Below are 25,439 nucleotides of genomic sequence, written 5' to 3'. Positions count from 1 at the left end.
TGTTGACTAAATTGTCGGTATATTTAGTCATAGTTTTAGCCATCATGGCTTAGTTTTAATTTCGTTTTTATGTCGTTCTTGTCAAGTGAAAAAAGGTAGTCGACGAACATTTTTCGTCTTAGTCGACGAAAACAACACTGCTTTGAAGCTCTGGTAACCTGCCTGGAAGAGCTGCTTTGTGTGGAACGATTCACACACCAACTTCTCCATGTTGCCACCGACCAGGAAGATGGCCGTCACCACTCCCATCAGCACCCAGGAAAATATGAAGCTGAACCCCACACCGCTGCGGGGATACAAATGCACAGATATGGACCCTAATTAATACATTAAAATGTGCTATATTTTAAATACGTTTGACATGACTTGACCATTATGCATGCGACAAACCTCATGGATCAAAGGATAGCTGAGATCTAGTTACTGTAAGATGTCTCCCAAAATACATGCTTAACCTTTTATCTTTTTAATCTAGCACTTATCTTTTATTGATATTGATTCTTTTTTCTTACTTGATAAAGTTGGCTCCATCCTTTTCTATACGTGAAGCGACTTTGGGAAAAGCGCAATATAAATCTGAGCAATTACTATTATGCTCTTTAGTTTAATTAAACACCGGATTTCCCATGTGTAGTGATACTTTCAACGGATTTATGAACTGTACTGTAGCCTGTTTGCAGAAGTCTGTTGAATGTGTCTACTGAGTTATGTAAAATCTTATCATAATAAAAAAACAGAAATCCCTCTTGTAACTTCTAGTACAACCACTAGTCAACCTTGTTGGTACTAGTTGATAAAAAATAAATAGAATAAAAATCTCGATTTTGTAGGACTCAAGATCAGGTAGATTAATGTACACACACTACATAATAGGTAGTTCGACTAGTCAACTAGTCAAAATGACTAGAAGTGAATGCCCTATAACTCACGCCATGATCAGTGTTCCCCCCGTGTTGGAGATGCAGCCTCTGGTCGTGGGCGAGGCGTGCTTGTCGTATCCCAGGGTGCCGCAGAGGAGGCCCAGGTAGTTGAAGGCCAGGACCAGCACCACCATGCAGCAGAGAGCGATGCACCCGATCCACCTGTGGTAGCACAGTAGCGCACAGTGTTTTATCTTTTGCCAGAAATGTTAAAAAACGGTACTTGAAGAAGATCCACATATTTACCTGTAGAAGTCTATCTGGTCGATTTCCGGATAGTAGTCTTCGATGGTGGAGTGAGTGTGGCTGATGAAGACTGTGAAGTTCCCCAGGCAGCGCTGCAAGGGGAAGACCCTGGTGACGTTGCCGACGTTACCGCCAATGTCCTCGACCAGTTCCCGCACACCTGGGAAGACATGGAGGAGACGGGGGACAGACAGACGTCCATGGGCGGGGGGGACGGGGGAGAGGAGGAGAGGGACGGAGACAGAGAAACAGATGGAGAGAAAGAAAGAACGAAACAGATGGGGGTTGGGGATAGAAAAATAAGGGGGGAAAAAAAGAGGAGAGTTAGTACGAGAAACAGACAAGATTGTGCTCCGAAGGTTTATCTCCGCTTAATTTCAGACTGGAAGGCTTTCTTACCTTTATTTGTAGTTGTTACGTCCCCACCAAAGAGGTCCAGGTGTTATTTTGTGCAAAAGCGCATTATTGGCTGTTTCCCTGAATGAATTGAATTGCATTGAATTGAATGGGGCATTGGGGTGTTGTGCTAATTCGCGTATTTCCATCGCTCAAAAATCTATTTACACTTTACTACTTATTTAGATGGAAATAAGCAAATTAGCAAAAAAAACAACCCCCATCAAGGGCTTATATTAGAGGAAATAGCCAATAATGCACTTTTGCACAAAATAACAACTGGACCTCTTTGGTGGGGACATAACTACAAATAAAGGTAAGAAAGCCTTCTAGCATGGAATTCTCACAAGTTGTTAGATTAAGTGTCAAATTTCCCTAAACACATTCCCTCCCGTTAATATCGTGAGGCCAGCGCCAGTGTAATGCAGGAAATACGCAGAAGAAGAGACCACTTCCGCCCGACCAAGGTTTATAAAATCAGGTTAGGAAGCGAAGACCGTATGGTGGACTCCAAGGAAAGAAACATGAGCAATTGAGACCAGGAAATAGATATGGCACAAATGGCCCAGCAGATGGCGTGATGCCACTGAAAGGAGGGATGCTTGTACATATGTCACGTCATTAACCTAATCAATCATTGCATTTTACCTTTTATATTAAAGTTTTAACAGCAAGTGGGTAAGTAAGGCACAGCATGGATCATCACACAGACAGTAATGTTGGTCGGTACATGACGGGACATATGTACGCCATCTGCTGGGCCATTTGTGCCATATCTATGATTTGTGCATGTACAACTTCCTGGTCTCAATTGCGCATGTTTCTTTGCTTCCAGGGAGCAACATGGAGTCCACCGTACAGTCTTCACTTCCTAACCTGACAGTACAGTACAGCACCACTCACTTCAGACTGGTCTGATTTTATTTTTTGAAGCACATTGAGTCTGAGCTTGTCTTGTGAAATGTGCTGCTATATATAAATAAATGTGACGTGACTTACCTCCCGCAATACTTCTGGTCTGGTCAGCCACCATGGTCGGGGTGTCGTTTAGAGAGGAGTAGCCCTGTGGTGTGTACAGAAGGATATCCACATTAATGTGCTGCCAGGACGGCTAATTTAATGCAGAGATTAAGGATTAATAATTATTTAATGTTGCATAATGTCTTTGAGCTAGACTACACACTATTTGTGGGACTTAAAAAAAATAAGTTAACCAGTATTATCTGTTCTGTCCTATGTGTTTTTGTTCTTTAAGTATAGGGAGACCAATTCTGTTATTCCCCCATAGTTAACATAATGTAATATTTCCCCCCATCATCATGCATGTTTTTGTTTTTTTTATGATCAAGGACTCAGTCATTTCAGGTTTTTCTTGCAGTGTGTGCAACGCCTCACCTTCTGGATGATACTGGACAGGTCAGTCCTCAGGAGGTCAGTAACTCTTCCCAGCTGAGTGTTCAGGTTGTCTAACTGAAACGCAAAACACACTGGTCAGTAGGGATGGAGCTCCATAACTGATAAAAACCCAATAACAAGCGTATTGAGGACCCGGTATCAATAAGCTTTGGGCTCATCAAGCCTGTTATCGAGCATAATGGCCCATGACGTCATGCTTAAACAATCAAGACAAGTCTGAAGAGGCGATCAACAAATAAATGTAATCATCCATGCTGGCACAACCATGTCGGTCTTAACCCATTCTGACCTGAGATCAGATTCTAGAAATGTCTATTACATCCTGACAGTTTCATTATGAATCCATTCTGACCTGAGATCAGATTCTAAAAGTGTCTTCGATTTTTCAAAAAAAGCAGACCTACAAGCTCGTAGCGCGCCACTCGGTGGCGCGCTATGAGCTTGTAGATCTGCTATTTTTCAATAGCTAAAGCATAACATGATGCTGACACCAAAATGGGTCCCCGTTCAGAATGGGTTAAAGTGTATTGATACCTGCCAACCAGCGCTGTCCGGGTAAACACAATTACGCTTTTAAAGTGACATATTAACCAGTTAACAGTTTCTTTAATAGTATTTTATTGGTAAAAAGGTCAAACAAAACCATGGCAAGACATTTTCAGGGACATTCATTATGTTTGTTAGACATCAGTCATTGTAGCATTGATTGTACCATCTGTTGTATATGTCATTGTTAACATTGATTTGATTGTAATTTGTTTGTTGCACAGTGAGGTAATAGTGGTCATTTTCAGAATATTTTGATGGTCAATCAATCGATTGTGTGTTCCGGCTTGGATCAATGGAACTAACGTGGCATACTTTAACCCATTAAAACTGACATTTTAAGATTTTAGCTTTTAAAAAAGTTTGCAAATCTTTGAATATATATATATTAAGTGAACAACATTTCAAGTCTGGGGGTTCCTGGAATGAGATCTTTTTAGATGGGGGTCCGCGGCCAAATATATAATACCACTGATAAATCAACAAAAAATCTCTCATTTTACATTATCATTATTATTATTGTTATATTATCCATAAAATCTTTGTTTATTGCCAAATATTTGTGGGCCCACTTGCAATACCCTCACAGCCCCAGTGTTGTTTCTGGCAGCAAGTTTTGATTTTAGTTTTAGTCATAGTCTCTTGAATAGCTTCCATGTTGTTTTAGTCACATTTTTAGTCACCTGGAAGGAATGTCTTAGTGTTAGTCTAGTTTTAGTCAACTAAATATCATTAGATTTTAGTTGACTAAATCTACAGTTGATCAACCTGCAGTTGATCTTTCAATCTTTCAGCATGCAACCAAGTGTAAAATGACTTATACTGGATCTCTTGTCCACTAGTCCCTTCCTAACACTTTAGTCTAGTTTTCTTTTCTCGACGAAATTGTCAGTATATTTAGTATTAGTTTCAGTCGTCATAGCTTGTTTTTTATTTAGTTTCCATGTAGTTTTTGTCAGTGGAAATTGGAAAAAGGTAGTCGACGAACATTATTCGTCTTAGTTTTAGTCGACAAAATCAACACTGCACAGCACTTTTCCATCGATCCTGTGGAGAGTGCATTGACATTTTGTTTTGTTTTCTGTTATGGCTCATTATCATTGGTCAATAAGAACAAACTCCATAAAACCATCAACGTGTCCAGCAAAATAGCTGGGGTACGATTTGATGAGACCAATGTATGAGACCCGGGTACTCAGGAAGGGGAAAGCTATTACTAGGGACAATACACACCCATTACACAGCCAATACCATCTTTTACCATCAGGGCGACGGTACATGGTACCTTCTCTGCAGGCTAGAGCCTCAAGATCGTTTGTTCCCATAAGTATAAGACTTATGAACAAGCAGGCCCCATCTTAGTTCTGTGCATAAAGTGTGATGTGATGCCTCTTGGAACTATGACTGGTGGCCTTCTGTTGGCATTGTTTCTTTATTGTCAATGTACTGTGTGATCTGTTTGTTTGTATATGTTTTCTGTATCCTGATGACTGCTGTGCACAAGACACATTTCCGAAAGGACAAATAAAGTATCTGCACAGCCCACAGGTTGTGTGAATGACTGCTATAACAGCTTGCTACGTGAACTGTACCACTAGCAACCCTGCAGTGCCGTTACCCGGGAGAAGTTGGCACCGATGTGGAGCTCCTCCAGCGAGCGGCGGATGCCGTTGCAGAGCTGGGCGGTCGTGGTGTCCGACTCCTCGTCGCGGCAGCCCGAGTCGTTGAGGGTGCGGCTCAGGCTGGAGCGCAGTACACTCAGGTTGAAGTTCAGCTTCCCCGTCACTTCCTGGAGAAGCTCCAGGGACACGCTGGCGTTCTCCAGCGCCTCGTTGCTCTCTCGGATGGCTGCACGGCACGGGAAAGTGTTACTTTATAATGAATGATGATCACATTATACATGTTTCCTTTGTGGCTTCAAGACTTTTCTTTGCAACTGCATTCGGACGGAAAATTATAATTATTATCTCACAACACATCATTATTATTATTATTATGTTTTTTTATTATTATATTTTTTCTGGGCAGGGGGGCAATTTCTTGAAGAAACATTACTTTCGATGGGACCTGAATGCAGTGAGCTGCCACAAAGCAATGCATAGTGAGCAAAGACAAGAGAAAGAGGGAAGGAAAGGGAAGGAGGGTAAAAGACAGACTCAGTAGATTATCCCCCCCCCCCCCCACACACACACACACACACACACACGTACGTCACGCACGCAGGTACACACACCCTCTAACAAACACACAATAAACAACCCGCAAACACACACAGATGCACATAAACCTTAATTAATGCGTTATTTACACTTAGTGGTACGACGCGGTCGCAATGTCATTTTGTCGACTAAAACTAAAACTATGGCGAAAAATGTCCGTTGACTACCTTTTTTCACTGACAAACTACAGAAAGATCTAAGCTATGACTAAAACTAAATATATTGACAATTTCGTCAACAAATAAAAACTAGCGCTGCAACAGCAACGTGCCGTGAGCTAGTAGATCTGCCATTTTCAGCATGCAACCTAGTGTAAACTCATCAGTCATTATGACACCATTAAGGCCAAAATACTTTTTTGTCCTCAAAATCAACTGTACATTTACGGTAGTCGATTATTACAGATGACTAAAATGTGACTGAAACTAAATGACCTTTTTATTCAAAAGACTATGACTATAACTAATTAAAAATGAACAGCGTCGTACAACAAAGTTGAAATCCGGCATTAAAACACCACAGAAGGGTAGTACAACTGGGGGCTGGTAGAGAGGGTCTGGCGTGTCGAGGTCATTGTGTGGTGCTATATTTATAGTTCATTGTTGTGTGGTGCTATATTTATAGTTCATTGCTTTGTGTTGCTATATTTATAGTTCATTGTTGTGTGGTGCTATATTTATAGTTCATTGTTGTGTGGTGCTATATTTATAGTTCATTGTTGTGTGGTGCTATATTTATAGTTCATTGCTTTGTGTTGCTATATTTATAGTTCATTGTTGTGTGGTGCTATATTTATAGTTCATTGTTGTGTGGTGCTATATTTATAGTTCATTGTTGTGTGGTGCTATATTTATAGTTCATTGTTGTGTGGTGCTATATTTATAGTTCATTGTTGTGTGGTGCTATATTTATAGTTCATTGTTGTGTGGTGCTATATTTATAGTTCATTGTTGTGTGGTGCTATATTTATAGTTCATTGTTGTGTGGTGCTATATTTATAGTTCATTGTTGTGTGGTGCTATATTTATAGTTCATTGCTTTGTGTTGCTATATTTATAGTTCATTGTTGTGTGGTGCTATATTTATAGTTCATTGTTGTGTGGTGCTATATTTATAGTTCATTGTTGTGTGGTGCTATATTTATAGTTCATTGTTGTGTGGTGCTATATTTATAGTTCATTGTTGTGTGGTGCTATATTTCGGCTAGATCTGGTGATGCCATGAACTTAATGTGGAAAGAAATGCCTGGCGTGCATTAAGATGGCACAATGGGCTCTGATAGGCCCCGTCAGCCTTAGGGGAAAAACCACACGGGAAACCAATCACAGCGATAGCACTAGGTGTCAAAGGTCACAAGGTGCAGAGGGGATGACAGGTCACTGTTCCGTGACTGTTATCGTGTCGTTACCTTTCAAGGCACTCTGCAGTTTTCCTTTTTTGTTTGTATTTTTTAAAACCACAAAAAAATTATTAGGAAAAAGAATGAAAAAAAGAAACGTGGACATTTCTGCATTCCGTAACTCAAATAAAACAGTGGTTCTGAACCTTTTCAGACCCCCCCCATTTTTTTAAATAATAATCATACTTGAACTGGGTACCCCCCAACCTGACAAGGGTTTGACTCGGTTCCACAGATAGATATTTTGAAAATAGCTGATCTATACAGATCGGCAAATTTTCACAAAATTGGCCTCTTTCTTATATTAATTGACAATTTGGACATGTCTTTGGACAAAGTTTTTATAGTATACCCCTCCTCCCCCAATCAAATCAACCCACAGGCTGAGAACCACTGAAATAAAGAATAAGCATAATATGAATAAGTATGGAAATGTAGAGACTTCGTTAACTGTGGCGGTACAGTACCTCCAGCTATACTGAGTGCTCCTTCCAGGGCGGGCAGCACTTCCTTATCCAACTGGTCCTGTATCCTTCCGCCCAGTACTGGACCTATATCTGTAGAATGGGAAAAATCTCGTCTTTAGCAAGGACGTAACATAACGGCAAAAACACACATGCATGCCTAATTATTTTGGGGGGTAATACCCCCCACAGAGGCTGAAATTCACACAAATAAAAAATCTTGTGATCATTAGATGTAATTTTTAATTTATTGTTATTTTAATAATTATAAATGTGCATACAATTTGAAAAAAATAATAATATATTTTTGACATAATTTCCTCTGATAAGTCCTAGTAGTAAAACGTAGTAGTAAGGTTGAAATCTCTTTTTTGCAATTAGAAATTAATCCGGGTTTTACAGGGTTAATGATTATATCTGCTTTGAGTATTCATTTATGATTTATTGTCTCTAATATTAAGGTTATTTCTGTAGTCAGTTTGTATTGGGGCGGGGCGTTTCCGGAGGTCCCCAGCCAAAAACGTTGAGAACCTCTGGGCTAAGGCACCCTGGGCAAGACCTACACTGTAGAGGCTATAATTTCTTTGGGGTGGAAGTTGCGGGATTTTAGCGGAAGTATCGCCCAAGGAAATGACGTTGATGCTTTACAAATCAGTTTTTCTCCACGAAAGTGCTGTGATTGGTCGGAAAAGAATATCGTATCCGAAGGGAAATACAGCTGACGGATGTTCCGGATGATACATCCGCCCATAACTTCTCTGCCTTACGTCGTGACCAGGTTTTTCTTTTCGCAGATAAGTAAGCCTGGGCGGCGGCGGCGGTTCAGGGGTAGAGTGGCTGGATGGTATCCGGATGGTAACCGTTAAGGTTGCCAGTTCGAACCCAGGCTCCCCCAGAGTTAGTGTGGAAGTGCACTTGAGCAAGACACCGAACCCTTAATTGTCTCCACCAGGCCGAAGGCATGGGGGTAGAGTATGTTTTGCACTCCGTCCGTCCGTCCGTCCGTCCGTCCGTCCGTCCGTGTGTGTGTGTGTGTGTGTGTGTGTGTCCGTGAGCAGCTAATCTCGGCCACCGTTAACCCGGTCGATGCCAAATTTTGCACACACACTCCCTGGATGCCAACGATGAACCTCTGCCCCAAACTTTCCAGAACGGCCTGTTATAGTGCCACCAGGAGGCCGCTTTGTGCAAAACAAGTTTTTGCACAGTACACCTACAGATTTTGTCCAAACATCACGCAAATTGGTACACAGTCTCTCTAGAGCCATTCAACGAAACCGGTCTTTCAGATTTCTCACACTCCATCCTGATTGGTTAAGATTGGCTTCCAAAGTTCACAGGAGTGCTCAGTTTCAAACAAAATGCTGCAAATCATGAACACATCGCGTGATTTCCGTGAAATTGTGCACCCACATTCCCACTAGGCCGAGGACGAAATGCCACATGAACAATTTCAACACAGCCTCAAGGTGGCGCTATAACTGGCCGAAAAGTGTTTTTACCTCTAACTGCACGGATCTGTGGATAACTTTGTATGCCAACTCCCTAGAGGCCAAGGAAAAACCTTTGTCTGGAATTTTTCACATCTGCTCTTTATAGCGCCACCAGGAGGCCGACATATGTAAAACACATTTTCTATTATTACTCCTTCAGATTGTATCCAAATTTCACGCAAATCGGTACACATGATCTCCATAGTCATGTGATCAAGACAGGTTTGTTTGATTTATCATATTCCATCCTGATTGGCCACGATTGGCTCCTACAGTTTTCAGGAGTAGCCCGCTTTGTACAAATCGCCACAACTCCTCAACGCAGCGTCCGATTGCGATGAAACTGTGCACGCATATTCCCACTAGGCTGAGGAAGAATCCTGGTGGAGACCTGTGCCCAGAAGGGCACTTTTTCTAGTTGCTCCTGATGTGCTGGTTGGTGCCTTGCATGGTTTCCGCTGCCTAGGTGTATGGATGGGTGTGTGAACGGGTGAATGTAATGCACAATCTATACAAAGCGCCTTGGATAAAGGCGCTATATAAATGCACCATTAACCATTTACATGATTCAAAAAACAGTGGCAGTGCCCCGTCAGTACTTACTATCAAGGTCATATATGACTTGGTCCCGCGCAGTGGCATATTGGGATATTAGGTAATCGATTTGCTGTAAATCAACACAAGAAAAACAGAGCAAAACAGGGTTTAATGATCGACAACGTTGAATAGTTCTGTTGTTAAGAGGCATCTGATTTGCATCCTCTAGTCTACAGTATTAACATGTATACACACACTTCAAACATGTCGACGCAATACAGGCTGAGCCTGCTTTTCACTCTCCCATGTGCCATTCAGACAAACAGGCGGACAGAAAAACATGACGCACAATACTAAAACAAAATGCAGGGGTCTTCAACAGGGGGTCCGGGACCCCTAGGGGGTCTGCCAAATATGTGAGATTTTGTCTCTTTTACTTTTACACTAACCATGCACTTGAACACCAGCATCCCTATTCTGGGGGGAACATTCACAGGAATAAGCAGCTCTACAAGCTGACAGCATGTCACATGCGTGATCTACATTGTAGATCGGCTTTTTTTAGGGAAGAAATTTGATGTAGAAAATAAATAAATAAAATACAAACACCAAGTACAGAGCCAATGTCATGTTTACAAAGTATTGAGGTTTTATAGGTGGTTAAATATAAATACACATTAACATGAATCTAAAATATATATAAACACATAGATTTACACAACACTGATGATAGTGCTGTCAAACAGGTCTATGAAGCCATCTAAAAAGTTTAATCTGCAACACAATTTTATACAATATGCAGTGGGGGTTCCTGGTTCATCGCTCTCTCAGCTAAGGGGTCGTTAGTCTGGCTGAAAAGACATTGAAGACACCTGGTCTAAAGGATTCATCACATTTTAGTGTACTTGAGTGAACTTGTTGCACTTTTTATTTTGTCTTTTTGAGTGGTGCAACCACTCCTATAGACAGTGTGGCTGGCTGTGTCCGAGCATGAAAATAGTGTTCTAGCGTTTGTTCACCAACAAGTGTCACTGTTGCACAGCCTACCAGACAGACAGACAGACAGACAGACAGACAGTACAACAAGTGAGTACAACTCACTTCAGACGGGTCTGATTTTTTACAACCAAATTGGATTACTGAAAAACTATGGAGCCCCTCCTTGCATGTACGTATAAATGATAATGAACCTTTGGATTTATGATCGATTATTCTGGTATGGGTCCCCTGCTGTCATCATTAGCACCATATGGCCTGGAAGGAAAGCATTACTGTGCAGGGAACATTCATACCATCTGAAAATATATTTAAAAAAAAAAGGCAATACTGAAAATAGGGAAGCCCGGGCCAGGCCGTACCATTGGTGTGTCGTTGGCGAACGTATGCAAATCTCTCATGTTGGTGTTGACCAGTCTTCTTATGTTTCTCATCTGAGAACTCAGGTTCTGGTTGGCAGAATACGCAATTAGCACTCCGATCCTGCACACACACACACACACACACACACACACACACACACACACACACACACACACACACACACACACACACACACACACACACACACACACACACACACACACACACACACACACACACACACACACACAGAAAAAAGAGATCAAAAACAGGTTACATTTACCTCAATTCCTCTTCACAATAATCTCAATCATAAATCCTCCAAAACTACTAGGACTATCTGGAGCTGATCCATTTGTCTGAGGTTTAAGAGAGTTAACAGTTGAATTCAAACCTCAAAGCAGCAGCGAGGAGGCCGGCCTCCTATTCCATGTGGTGTTAAATACAGTTCAGTGAAATCATGATGCAAACCAACAGCATGTGGTCCTAAAGCCTCTAGCAGGAAACACTGCTGGTGAATAAATGGAAAGGTTTCCAGGTCACAGAGTTGTACTTATTATGACACACAAACAATGGTGCAGTGCAGTCCATTCACCAGCAGAGATCAGCATGCACCATCACACTAAAACTCCCCAAAACCACCTGTTCGTCCTGCCTAGAGAAGGATGAATCACACACACACACACACACACACACACACACACACACACACACACACACACACACACACACACACACACACACACACACACACACACACACACACACACACACACACACACACACACACACACACACACAACAGCAACATTCATTACCACCTATATCCACTTCTCAGAGGAGAATCCTATCTCACATGCACTACAATAACAGGCCCTTGAGCTGTTACTGCTGGGCGGCTGGATGAAGGATATGCGCCGCTTCATCTGGACCAAAGGGAACCTGCGCTCCCGAATCATTCACAGTGAACACACATTGATATATGTGACTCTTTTTGATACAGAGAGTCACGGCGGCAAGAGAGGAGAGGAGAGGAGAAAAACTTTTTTTTTTTTGTTTCTTTTATTCCCTGCTTTCATATGACATGAAAAAAACAAAATAGAATAATAATCCAATGACTGCATGTCTCCCATTCATGGTGGGTCACATATTTGATTTATTTTCAATAAGTCGTGTTGACATAACACTAACATTATCCCAGACTGTCGGCAAGTAATCATAGATTTTTTTGTTTCGATATACAGCAGAAAAGGTAGTCAGGGAAAAAAAAAAAATAGTTTAGTTATTGCTGCTATCTGTAGAATCCAAAGCCCCTGAGAGAGTGAACACATTCAAATGAAATGCAGACACAAATGATTGCATAATGCACGCCATTAAAAAAGGGCTACACTTCAAACGGACCTGGGAAGCTCGATCGCTGCATTGGCTTAATTAGCTTCAACAACATCAAGGGAGAGAAGACAGCCCATACTGGTAAGCAGTTTCTATGACTCACACTCTCCCCCATCCCTGATCCCAGCCCAGCACCACCTCCCAGCCAGTGCTTGCTTGCGTGGTGCGCGTTTGTGAGTGGGTCCGTCCGTAGGCACTAGGCAGGCACATACCGCATACTTTAAACTAAGCATTTAAAGTATGAGGTATAAAGTACAGCAGCCTTGCGTTCATAAAACAGAAAGATTGGGTATTAGGTAAGACTGACGTTATGTATCTTTCAGGACCTTTCACTGCTTCGTCTCAACCATTACTCAATGGCTCTGGTCTCAGCCACCGCGGTGGATATTTTGACATTCAGTTTTTTTCCGTTAGTAAAAAGCAGGTACAGTAAAAGAGTAACGTTTGAGGCAGACAAACATCAGTCACTCTGCCGTTCACTATAGTAGAAGAGGTGCGCCTGGTGAGGGTTTAAACCAAGGGGCCAGTGAGGCTTTCCAACGTTGAAGCACGGGGCCCTAGTGGTAAGAGGAAGGACTGCAGGCGGACCCGTGGATTCATGACGAGGAAACCCCGTGCAGCTGGGCTTTAACATTGAGTGCTCGGTTGCACTTCCGCATTTGGGCACCAAAATTTGGTGTCCAAATGCTGAATCGGCGAAAAAAGGCGGAAGTAGACGGTCCTTCCGGGTGCTTCAAAACGCCACTGAGCAACTTCCACTGACATGAATAGCGAGAAGGGGGGGGGGGGGGGCGGAGCTTCGCGCCATATCAGTCTCTATCCTATTTTAAACCCCACAGCTACGTCGAGTCCGCCTACAGGAAATACGTAAGCTGCGACCATGAGACCCGTTCCTGGATTCGTATATAGGCCCTAGGCAAAAAAAAGGTGAAAAGCTGCCTCATGGTGGCGCTTTAACAGGCCGTTCTGGAAAATTTGGGGCAGAGGTTCATCGTTGGCATCCAGGGAGTGAGTGAGTGCGTGCGTGCGTGTCCCCTTCAATGCCTAATTCTCTGTGTTACATATGCTCTGTGACAAAACTTAAAAATGAAAAAAAAATGATGCACAAGACACATGAGTAATAGATACCTATTCCAGGCACGTGAATCTATTCTACGTCCGAGCATAGACATGGTAACGCCCCGCCTGCCTCTGATTGGCCTACCGACACTGTCCGTCTTGCCCCCATGGTCTCGCCAGACTGTCCTGTCCTGTCCTGTCCTGGCACGCGCAACAGGCTGCTGCAGCCTTCTAACTCTGGTAACTTTTATTTTTGTAGAAGAGGCAAACTAATGTTGTTTATGCCGTTTGCTTTGATTGAATAATTGATTGAATAGTGTTGTTTATCGTGTATTAATCCAATTATAGTAAACGAATACCATTATCCTAAAAAAGATAAAGAATCAAGGGAAAAGAGACCTTACAGTACAATAATGTTTTCAAGTTTACACATACAAATAAATTACACAATAATCAACAAACTTTATTTATATTAGTAGTAGTACACACAATCAATTATTCCATCAAAGCAAACGGCATAAACAATATTAGTTTGCCTCTTCTACAAAAATAAAAGTCACTGTCGCACGTGCCAAGCTGTCATTCTCTTGTATTAAATTGTACTTTAATATCGTATTATTTCCCATTCCCACCACAGAGTAAAAGTAACCTGGCGGCAGACTATCCTCCACCTCGGAGGAAGGTCTGGTGCGCGGTGCGGCCGGCAGTGTCGCTAGGCCAATCAGAGGCAGGCGGGGCGTTACCATGTCTATGCAGATCTGCTACTTTGTATACTTTTGTGCATTGTTTGAGCACGATCCAGTTGGCATTAATTTACGATGAAAAAAACGGAAAGTTACAAATTATGGAGATAAACCAACGATAAATGATGGTTTTGTGATATGCTTGCCTTGTTTAACAGGATGACGCTCACTTCTGGAGATGCTGAGTGGAATAAGCAGCTTTATGAATTATGTCAGATGACGCACAGACAGGAATAACAATAGCAATGACTCAGGCCCCATTGGGGCTTTGGAAAGCGTAGATCAATTGGAAGATGAATCATTGTGTATGTAAACAAGGTTTAAGTATGCTTGTTTGTGCATGTCATTGCAATAGGGGGGGGGGGGGGGGGGGAGTGAAACAGTTAATCAAAGGAATCAATTAAATCGATTATGACATGTATATTCAATGTTGTGAGCTTGTAGATCGGCTATTCGATTTGTCAGTGGCGGCAGTGGCTTAGGGGTAGAGTGATGATGTTTATAGAACCTGTCGTTTCTGTAAAGAAACCATTTATCATTTGGTCGATTTAATAGCCAGATTGATACGGTCGCGAGTCACCGCAGTGGGGGCAGCCATGTTTGTTGTTTGATGCCAGTGGGCTGACGGCCAATCAGCTGCTGTGATCAGATTTTCGATCGAAACTGACGCCGCCATAGACAGCGTAACCAGACCTGAATCGCCAGGACATATTCTTTTTAATGGTAGCGATTCAGGGCTGGAGCCAGGCTAGCAGTTTATCCCTTTAAAGAATATGTGTCATTTATTTGAGATATTACCTATAGTATAGCACATTGGTTAGATAGTTGAAAAAATAAGTTTTTCAGAAAACTGTTAGGATTTAGAAGCCATTTTTAGACACCGGTTCAGGTCTTAATGGGTTCAATTGATTATTTATTTTGCCCCTATACAACACGAAATAGGCCTTGCCTTTTGCCAGGGTGCATTGTGTGTGTGTGCGTGGTGTGTGTGTGTGTGTGTGTGTGCATGCGTGTCTAATTTCATTATGTAAGTGTGATGTGTAAGTGTGTGTGTGTCGGTGCGAGTGTGTCTATAGGGGTGTGTGTGCAGGACAAGCAGAGTGCAAGGCCAGTTGATTCACACTCACATGTGTGTTACAACGATAGAGCCATCATTCACAGAGCGTTGCTGATGCTGAGGTTTTTACTTTTCAGTTTTCACACCCGTAGACTAACTTGACGCCACTGCACATTTAAAAAAGCATAACATGACTGTCGGGTGGAAACCTCATATGTCCAAAACGGTTACGTTTCAGGAACTTGGGAGAGGTCGCACAACTCGTAGTCCTGGTGCCAAAAAAGACATTTAATTGACCTTTGTCTCCCGTGGTCAGCGCCTCCCTACTCTAGGTGTGTGCTCCTACCTTTTTGTTTGCTTTGATGATTTAGTTACAAGACACAAGTTCTAGTTATTACTTTTTACTGGTTAAATATTTATAAAACCCACAGACAGAATTAAACTTGTAAATGTAAATATGAAATAAATGCTTAAACATGTAGCTACGTGTAATGTTAGAGACCACAGACGTGAACCTTTCAAGCCTGTTTTCTCAACTCGCTGTTTTCTGTAAGAAAGCCACATCTCCAAAACTGGCGGGTCAAACTGAACAACCAATATGTCAATTTGAAGCTATGATTCCCTGCTTTCATATGAAAATGTAATTAATTAATTGATGAATTAATTAAAAACAAAAATCCAATCACAGTCCCTCATATCTGGTCAAAAACTGTATGATGCTAGAGAGAGATGGTAGTATAGCAGTGTTCATTTTCACAGCACATTTTTTAATCAGCTTAGAGTTTCAGTCATCTGAAAAGTTTTAGTCGACTAAATATCGTACGATTTTAGTCCGTCTCGACAAAAAAATATTTTGACAGTGCCGTGACGGCGTAGAATGATGCCAGACTGTACACGTTGTTGCATGCTGAAAATAGCGGGCGTACCGTACAAGTTCACAATGCGTCACATGTTGTGAGCTTGTAGATCTGCTATTTTCAGAGAGAGCACAACACCCAAGCAGTAGGGTTTCTTGGAGCAGTGCGTGCAGTGCGTGGGCCCCACACCACAGCCAGGCAGCCATGCAGACACTGGAGTGGAGCCATCCCCGTCAGGGCACAGAGGCAACATGGCCGCCGCACAACAAAAAGACTATTGTGAGCTTTTTCTGTCCCCCTCTCTCACATACACACACAGACGCACTGCATACAAACACATCCAACAATCACACTCTCAGCCATCGTCTTTTCCTGTCACACACACACACACGCACAAACCTCTCTCTCTCTCTCTCTCTCTCCCCCCCAGAATCAGGCACGCCGAGTGGAATCTGCTGTGAAACAATGGCTCATTGAGGAGGTGCGTGTAACTACAGTAGTTGTTCCTTTAGTACAGTTACATACAAGTAAGACGCACAAAGCGAACTCAGCTCGTAAAAAAACAACAACAATTAGAATAAATGACGTACTTTTTTTTAAGTTGTATTTGTTGTATTGTGTGTGTGTGTGTGTGTGTGTGTGTGAGTGTGTGATCTGCGCCCTCTGGTGGTGGGTGCCCTCTGGTGGCGGGTGGGTGGTGTCACAGCGTGACACACAGACAGACAGACAGTTCTGCCTGGGTTATATAGTAATCGCTCACTGATTTTCGCAATCAATGCATTCGCAATTACACTCGTATTTAATATACTACCATAGACTATAATAAAAGTGAAATGATACAAAACAATAAAATAATAAATGCAATGGAACTAGAGCCTGGGTGGGTGGCCTACCCAGGGCTACGAGCTTGTAGGTCTGCTATTTTTGAAAAAATCGTGAAAGACATTTTATAAATTTCGACGTCAAATAGTAAATGCGTTAATCCTTCATCTGTAGCTGACAACTGATTTGCTCAGCCATATGGAGTTATAGGTGCATGACTATAGCTGCTGGCTGTTGATCTTAATAAGTGCCCAAGGGAGTTCCTCTACAGCAGGTCGCTCAACGACAACAGACCGTACTCCCAGAAAGGAACTTGACACATTTAGATGGAGGTATAGGAGGTCTGTCTGCTCATTGCTTTATTTTATTTTAATATGAACTACTGTACTTGAACCCTCGCATCCCAATTCTGGGGGGCGAACATTAGCCGGGGGAAAAAAACAGATCTACAAGCTCACAAGTTAACGCATCTGGCTATTTTCTGTGAAGAGGTTTGGTGTAGAGAGAGGAAAGAGTACCGACTGAGCCAAGTGGTCAAGTATTGAGGTTTTAACTGGTTAAATGTCTGAAAACACACATTTAACATGAATCCAATATGTAGTCCCTGTTTCATCTCCTCTCTCAGCTTAAGGGTTCTTGGCCTGAAAAACATTGCAGAGCACTGATCTAGACTGTCAGTGTCCAGTTTGATCCACTGATCTAGACTGTCAGTGTCCAGTTTGATCCACTGATCTAGACTGTCAGTGTCCAGTTTGATCCACTGATCTAGACTGTCAGTGTCCAGTTTGATCCACTGATCTAGACTGTCAGTGTCCAGTTTGATCCACTGATCTAGACTGTCAGTGTCCAGTTTGATCCACTGATCTAGACTGTCAGTGTCCAGTTTGATCCACTGATCTAGACTGTCAGTGTCCAGTTTGATCCACTGATCTAGACTGTCAGTGTCCAGTTTGATCCACTGATCTAGACTGTCAGTGTCCAGTTTGCCACAGCCATATTGCACCGTGGCTGCCCACTTTTGCGTGCCCAGTGTTGATTTTGTCGACTAAAACTAAGACGAAAAATGTTCGTCGACTACCTTTTTTCACTGACGAAAACTAAATGGAAACTAAATGGAAACTAAGCCATGGTGACTAAAACCAAGACTAAATATATTGACAATTTCGTCAACAAATAAAAAACTAGACTAAAATGTTAGGAAGGGACTATAGTGGACAAGAGATCCAGTAAGTCATTTTACACTTGGTTGCATGCTGAAAATAGAAGATCTACGCGTCGCGCTACGCGTCTACACGTCACGCGACGCGTTGTAGATCGGCTATTTTCAGCAAGTGTAAAATCTGTCATTACAACGGCATCAAGGCCCGCCAAAATACATTTTAGTCAACTAAATCAACTGTAGATTTGGTCGACTAAAATCGCATGACACATAAAACTGAAACATTCCAGGTGACTAAATATGACTAAAACTAAATGAAGACTAATATGACTAAAACTAAAATAGAAATTTGCTGCCAAAAACAACGCCGTTTGCGTCCAACACTGGCGCACTTAAAATTTATATAGCGCCTTTATCCAAGGGGCTTTACATAGATTGTGCATCAATTCACCCATTCACACACACATTCATACACCGATGGCGGCGAAAACCATGCAAGGCACCAACCAGCACATCAGGAGCAATTTGGGGTTCAGTGTCTTGCTCAAGGACACTTCGGGGTTCCCGCCACTCTACCCCTGAGCCACCACCACCCCACTTAACCCATTCTGAACGGGAACCCATTTTGGTGTTAGCATCATGTTATGCTTTAGCTATTGAAAAATAGCAGATCTACAAGCTCATAGCGCGCCACCGAGTGGCGCGCTACGAGCTTGTAGGTCTGCTATTTTTCGAAAAATCGAAGAACGACTGACATTTTTTAGAATCTGATCTCAGGTCAGAATGGGTTGATCAGACCAGTGTGTGTCCAGTGGAAACCTCGTATGAATCTGATCTCAGGTCAGATTCAGAATGGGTTAATAGGTACGCTTTATTTAATGTCTCTTGCAGCCAGTGTGGGGACTATGATCCGAATCATATTCGGGCATCAGTGCTGCTCTGACAACTTTGAGAATTCTTGAATGAATGCCCACAACATGGCACACGAAAACTCTGCACACAATACCTTCAGCATCCAAGCCAGAGCAGCCCCCCTCACCCAGAATCTAGGCCACCAAACTGGAGGCTGGGTACTGTTACATGGTCTGGTGGGTCCATAGCTTTATTTGCCAACGCTATAACAATGGCCTGCATTCAGCTGGGCCGCTACTCTGTAGGTCAGGACAGTGTGCTGACTGAGTGGCCGTTCCACCACCTCTCACACTGCTGCAACAGGCCAACTGTTCTCTCACTCTCAGGAGGAACATTGTCGTAATCCCATTGACAATTACAGTATGGGGCTGCAGCCAGTGATTATCTTGCCAACTGTTTTTTTTTTTGTATTATTTGATTACAGGTAAATACCGTAGGCCTACTGTATGCGTCTAATTTAGACTCATTTAGAAAATAAATTCAAAGCATTTTTTCCAAAGAATAAAATGAACCCATTTAGACCTGAGGACAATTCTCCAAAATGTCTTCTAAAACATGACAGTTTTCTGAAAAACCTGTTTCTATATCAGTGGTTCTCAATGTCAAGGAGCCCCAGAATTATCTGTATTTAGCCGCCGACAACCCATCTGAAAATATGTTGTTCCAGGGACCACCAAAGAAGCAAAGATTTGAGTTAAAAACGTTCACTCTGAAAGAATATATATTCAAAGATTTGCACCACATTTTCAGCTAAAGCATATCATAATGCTTGAAACACCAACAGGGGTTCCCGCTTAGAATGGCTTAAGACAATCAAAAGAAATTCCATAAATTCAACAAATCTACAAGCTCAAAACGCTGTGAGATCTGCTATTTTCACTACTGTAGCTTGGGTACCGGGAGACATCAAATTTGTCTTTTTGGTCACAGGCTAAAACGTTTGGGAACTACTGATAGACTACAGTACAAAATGATAGTAAAATGCACTAATAAAGTGCAAAATGATGGTAATGTCCATCACATGTTATCAGAGACCAAAGACACATCTTACAACCTCATTAACAACCAAAGCTATATTTAAATCATTTTCAAAAGGAGCCGATCTCTCTACAAGTGTGCAACGTGGCTTCGAAAATTGGGGGGGGGGGTGACATTTTTGCCTATAATGACATAATAAGGGATATAAAAATAAGGATGCCAGATTGAAAGTGCAACATTGATATATGGGCCTAGACGGTTAGCTCAACCGACTGGGCACCCAGTCTGAGTGAAGAGTACATAGTTCATCTTTGTCTGAATCTTATGCATGGCATACTTTTTTGTGCATTTTGTGTGAAATACATTCCAGCAGAAGAGTGCATATTTTGTTTAATAATAGTAGCAGCAGGCCTGGGCTATGGCTCAATGGTCCAGGCACCTTGGCTGGTAATCCAGTCTGGCAGTGTGGCCGCGGGTTCGACTCCCGATCCCGACGGCCTTTACTGCATGTCTTCCCCCCCCCCCATCTCTCTCCCCATTTCCTGTCAGCCTACTGTCTGTCCCTCCATTAAAAAATATAAAATAAAGGCGAAAGCCACAAAAAGAATAGTAGCAACCATGAGAAAGCTGTAGTTAATAATATAGCAGAACTCGCATCCAAAGTTAAAATGGAGGATAATGTTTCAGCACTCACAACTTAAGCAATACAAGTCACAAAGCTTTTATTGTATGCAGGTGGACAACTGAGACACTTGGCCTGTCTATATACCACAGAAATACTTGCACACAATTGATATTCACGGTCATGGAATAGCTGTGCTTCAAGCATCAAAAATGGAAAAGGAAGTAATAATCAATCCATGGGGTCCTCTGAGATCTGTTTGTTCAACATTGAAGATGCATTGGTTATGGCAGCGGTGCCCAGACTTTTTTGACTGGAGAGCTACTTTCAAAATGACCAGCTCAACAAGATCTACCCACCGAAAAAAAGATTCTACCATTGCTGACAATAGTTTTATGTATCTGAGGGGACTTTGGAATAGCAGAGCTGGTGTTCCATACAAGACAAATGCAGTTGGAATGGGGGAAATAGAGGGGGATAAATGGAATATGTTGAGTTTTTTGTATTTATTTTTGTATTTGTGATGCTACCAACGTTTTTGTGCACAACAACACCCTTGAAAACAAAATATTGTATTGTGGGTTTGAGCTAACAGGCCCTTTTGATGTCAATCAATGTTTTTACATTTAAATTAAATATTCTTCAGGGGCATGTCATGTGATCTACCTGCACAGCCTTTGTGATCTACTTCTCGCGATCTACCTTTTGGGCACCCCTGGGTTATGGTATCCAATAGCAATAAGCTGGGTCAGCAATTAACTGAACACAACCAGTGTGCTGCCGATTACAAAATGTATTGTTGTCTGGTTGAACCACTGTATAATTATTCCCCGTAGCAACCTTTTTTTGAACTGGCAGCAGTTAAGATTACATTGGCCTTAAAAATGCATTGCATGGTGATGCGCTGTGAGGCTGTACGTGCCCGGGGGCCCCCGGACACCACTTTGAGAACCAGTCTTTTAGAACACTGGGAAGATTAGGTCATTAAAAAGTGTTTCTCTTTCATAGCATTTTAGACGGTGTGATTTCTCAAGTCATATCGGGTCACACAGCCTAAACGCCTTGCCTTCAGTGTACCATCGTCTCCTATTAAGAATTCAACTGGTGGACATGGATGCATAATTTAGCTTGAGCCTTTCCGTTTGGACACAAAATAACTATTTAAGCCCCTTGGCAGTTGGCACAGTGCCACACGACGAGGATGCCGAGTATAGCTTGTTGTCCGTCCTCCTTCTGTGTGGTAGCTTGACTGGAGACATTAAACCCATTCTGACTTGAGATCAGATTCATAACGAGGTTTCCACTGGACACACACTGGTCTGATGAACCCATTCTGACCTGAGATCAGATTCTAAAAATGTCAGTCGCGCTTCGATTAAAAAAAAAATAGCAGACCTACAAGCTAGTAGCGCGCCACTCGGTGCCCCGCTACGAGCTTGTAGATCTGCTATTTTTCAATAGCTAAAGCATAACATGATGCTAACACCAAAATGGGTGCCCGTTCAGAATGGGTTAAACCCACAATGCACAGCCCAGCACTGACGTGAATACTGACTTCTATACAGATTTAAAGAAAATGTCTTCTAACAGTCTTCTGAGAAACCTACTGTATGTCTCTCATTCTGTCATCAGGACACTCAAGAATCTGGGAGAAGCTGTTCTCAAACCTGTGCTTGCTCAAACCTTTTTCATGTCAAGGACACCACTAAATTATATACAGTATTTGGCCGCCGACCATCTAAAAAAAAATTGTTCCATGGAGCCAGAAGCAAAGATTTTAGTTAAAAATGTTCGCTTTAAAAATATATGTATTCAAAGATGTACACACATTTTCACAATGTTTTAAAAAACAGCAGAGCTTGTATATGCAATTTTTCAATAGCCGAAGTAGGCCTATGCTAAAGTGTGTTATCTAAAATTCCCCGTCTGAAAGGGTTAAAACGTCCTGGACATTAAGAAGTAACTGTCTGTATTCATTGATTGACCGAGTCCTGTGGGAGTTGTGCTCTGGTTTTGGTGAATATGAAGAAGTTCCGGTCATTTTGTGGGGGGCACAGGGGGCCACGCATTATTTTTGTTCATGATAAATGGATACAATTTAAGTTGAAAAAAGAAAAAGTAAATTAATCCACAAAACTAGCGTCATTTGTGTTGATGGCCTATATTTCTAAAATATGAATGCAACTTTCACTCAATTTGACCACTCTATCACAAGGAACTATTTACTGGGCGTAGTGATATGGACACAAAAAACATACAGTTCTGTGTGACAGAGGAGTAAAAAATGAACGACATTTGCACTAATATTTTAGAAATAGGTCAACAATACAAATGACGCTGGTTTTGTTAATTAATTTTGAACCAAATGCATTGTTGCAAACGTGCATTTGAGTTTAATTACCGGTAGGTATATATTCATTTTCTTTGTTTAATGGACAGTTGAAAACAGTTTTTGCAAGAGCAATACTTTCTAGTATCTTGAGATGTTATTTATTGCTGTCGAGGCGTGTCAACGATGGAGCTTGCATAAAAACTTTTTTGCACCTGTAAACCTGTGATGTGAAAATAAAGCAGATTCTGAGTCTGTCGTTACTTTGGTTTCTATCTGCGGATGTGACGTTTTTCATTCATTTATTTATTTATTATCATATTTATTATTTGGTATGCAAGAAATCTGTTCCTCTCATGCTTCTGGGCACATGGAGGAAGATTGTTGTTATATGAAATAGAATTATAATAAAGCAAGGCATGGCATTGCAGAAATACTAGTAATTATTTTGTAGAGTAAATCGTAGTAGACTGTATTTATAGGCAGCAAAATCACCAAGTTATCTCGAGGAGTTTTTGATGTAAAGTTCAGTACTGTAGGTGTAGACAGGCTACTTTTTAATGGGAGAGGCGGGCATATATCATGTTAAACTAGGTAGGGATCTCCCAATCAAATCACCCAAAATATATAACTTAATTTCAAATCTACTGTAACATACTCTTTTGGCAACTCTAAGTACTGTACTGAACATGTCTGTGATTTGAAGACAGTATTAGTTTCGAACGGTGCAAGCTTTGTTGGCATCGGAAATTGACGGCTTAACTATTATTTGGACAGGATTGGATATCAAATGGAACACCATCTTCATTGTTCAGACATCAATAATAATACTAATAATCCTACTAATAATAATGGTCACCTTTGAGATGAACAAAGTAACAGTACAGTGCATCGATTTAATCTATTATCTTACTTCTTTCATACACCAGCCAGACACTGGTATAAATTCTAAAAACATTGTTTCAGAGCATAATATACAGTACATACTTGAGTCTATGCCAGCAATAAAATCAACAGTCTTTGTGAGAATGAGTCCTGTTCCACTTGGATGGGCGCTCTCTTTGCCTCCCTCAGGCCTTGCATTAGCAGGTCACGTCCAGCCACAGTGACATGTATACGGTCGGTCAGTCGCGGTGGATTCTTCACTGACAGACTGAGTTAATGCTCATCACAGTGTTAAGAATCACACTCTAAATAACCCTGCATGGAATGACTCCCTGGGGTTGGTGCACAGGAAACGCTTCACAACTTTCTACCTGGCGTCCCGATTTGAGCAAAATTAGCAGATCTGCGTGTGCACGGAAAAGCTGGCGTGCTAATAGCTTCATACTTGCACACACATGAAAGCATACACAAACACATTATTGGCATTACACTATAGTGCAGTGGAGAGGACATTGCTTTCTTTTAAAAACTAGTTTACATTTGATAGTTACATTTGACATTGCTGGGTGTTTTAATTACGGTGTTTATTTATGTATTGTCTTATGTTGAATGCATGCATTGACCAAAACGATTCCCCCTTGTGGATAATAAAGACAGCAGATATATTAAGCACATTGTATTGTGAATGCATTGTGAACTCGTAGATACACCATCATACAGCAAATTATAAAATAGGGTTAATGTGAAAGTGTATGGCACTGTATGTGGTGTGGGCATGTGTGTGACAGGGAGAGGCATGTGCAAGATAAATATTGCATGTTTCTATCTGTGCGGGCGGGCGTGCAACCGCATCTCCGCATGCACACTGTACATCGTCACTGTCGGGTGGAAATCTTGTACATACAAAAAATAATAATAATAACTGAAATCATGAGAATAGACAATCTATATTGACTGTGGAGCTTGTAGATTGGCTTTCACTACTTTTGTGAGACACTCTTGTACGATGAAGCAGGGCATTCATTTACACGAACATCTGAAACATGGGACATACGAGATCTCTGCCCGACAGCGGCAATATATTTGATTCCTGACACCGTGGCCGAGTCAGCACTCTGTACTCCGACGGAAAACCTGCTTCCATTAACTTTAAGTGAGTCACATTTGATTTGAGTCGCATTCTGTTAAATATCCAGAGCTATTCAAGCTCTAACATGTCATTTATATAATCACAACAGCTAAAAACTCGGCATCGTAATTAAAGATTACACACACACAGTCACTCACTGTTATATTAAATAGTAAATATAGTGTTGCCATGACTCACAGTGCTGGCTCTGCTGTCACTGAGACAGCCCCGTGTAGCATTATTACTTCTGCCCATATGATTAGTATTACTTCAGCCCATATTGTAAGGACCCCTTTTGTGCTAATAGCATTAGACACTTCAAAGACGGAAATAGACCGAGTGAAATGCACGCTGGGTAATGGCATGAGGCAGGGGTCTCTCCTCTCAGCTGTAACAAAGAGAGGGATCTTCTCACTGTCATCTTATCTTTATAAGTCTGCGTGGGGGCTAGGGCGAATCAGAGCCCTTTTCTGTTGGGACAAAAATAGGCTCCCCCACTA

The 25,439-nt window shown here is 41.8% G+C and overlaps 1 protein-coding gene across 5 annotated transcripts in view; it reads right to left on the bottom strand.

Annotated features, from left to right (window-relative positions):
- The window catches only part of prom1a (prominin 1a), a gene marked incomplete at its 3' end in the record, with an annotated part of 96,740 nt that overhangs the window by 28,182 nt on the left and 43,119 nt on the right, over positions 1–25,439 (bottom strand). For all 5 annotated transcript variants that reach the window (XR_014570490.1, XR_014570491.1, XR_014570492.1 and 2 more), the window contains 9 exons: positions 10,995–11,115; positions 9,703–9,766; positions 7,610–7,699; positions 5,143–5,372; positions 2,958–3,032; positions 2,562–2,625; positions 1,167–1,326; positions 930–1,082; positions 163–286 (listed from right to left, as the gene is read on the bottom strand). Coding sequence is in view for 2 of the 5 variants with exons in the window: in XM_083785843.1 (XP_083641969.1) it covers positions 163–286; positions 930–1,082; positions 1,167–1,326; positions 2,562–2,625; positions 2,958–3,032; positions 5,143–5,372; positions 7,610–7,699; positions 9,703–9,766; positions 10,995–11,115 (1,081 nt within the window). The remainder of the gene's footprint in view (positions 1–162; positions 287–929; positions 1,083–1,166; positions 1,327–2,561; positions 2,626–2,957; positions 3,033–5,142; positions 5,373–7,609; positions 7,700–9,702; positions 9,767–10,994; positions 11,116–25,439) is intronic.

This window comes from Protomyctophum parallelum (genome assembly GCF_964188405.1).
Source record: "Protomyctophum parallelum genome assembly, chromosome: 16".
Lineage (NCBI taxonomy): Eukaryota > Metazoa > Chordata > Actinopteri > Myctophiformes > Myctophidae > Protomyctophum > Protomyctophum parallelum.
The sequence above is the reverse complement of the archived record's forward strand: the minus strand, read 5'-3'. Positions and strand labels throughout refer to the sequence as shown.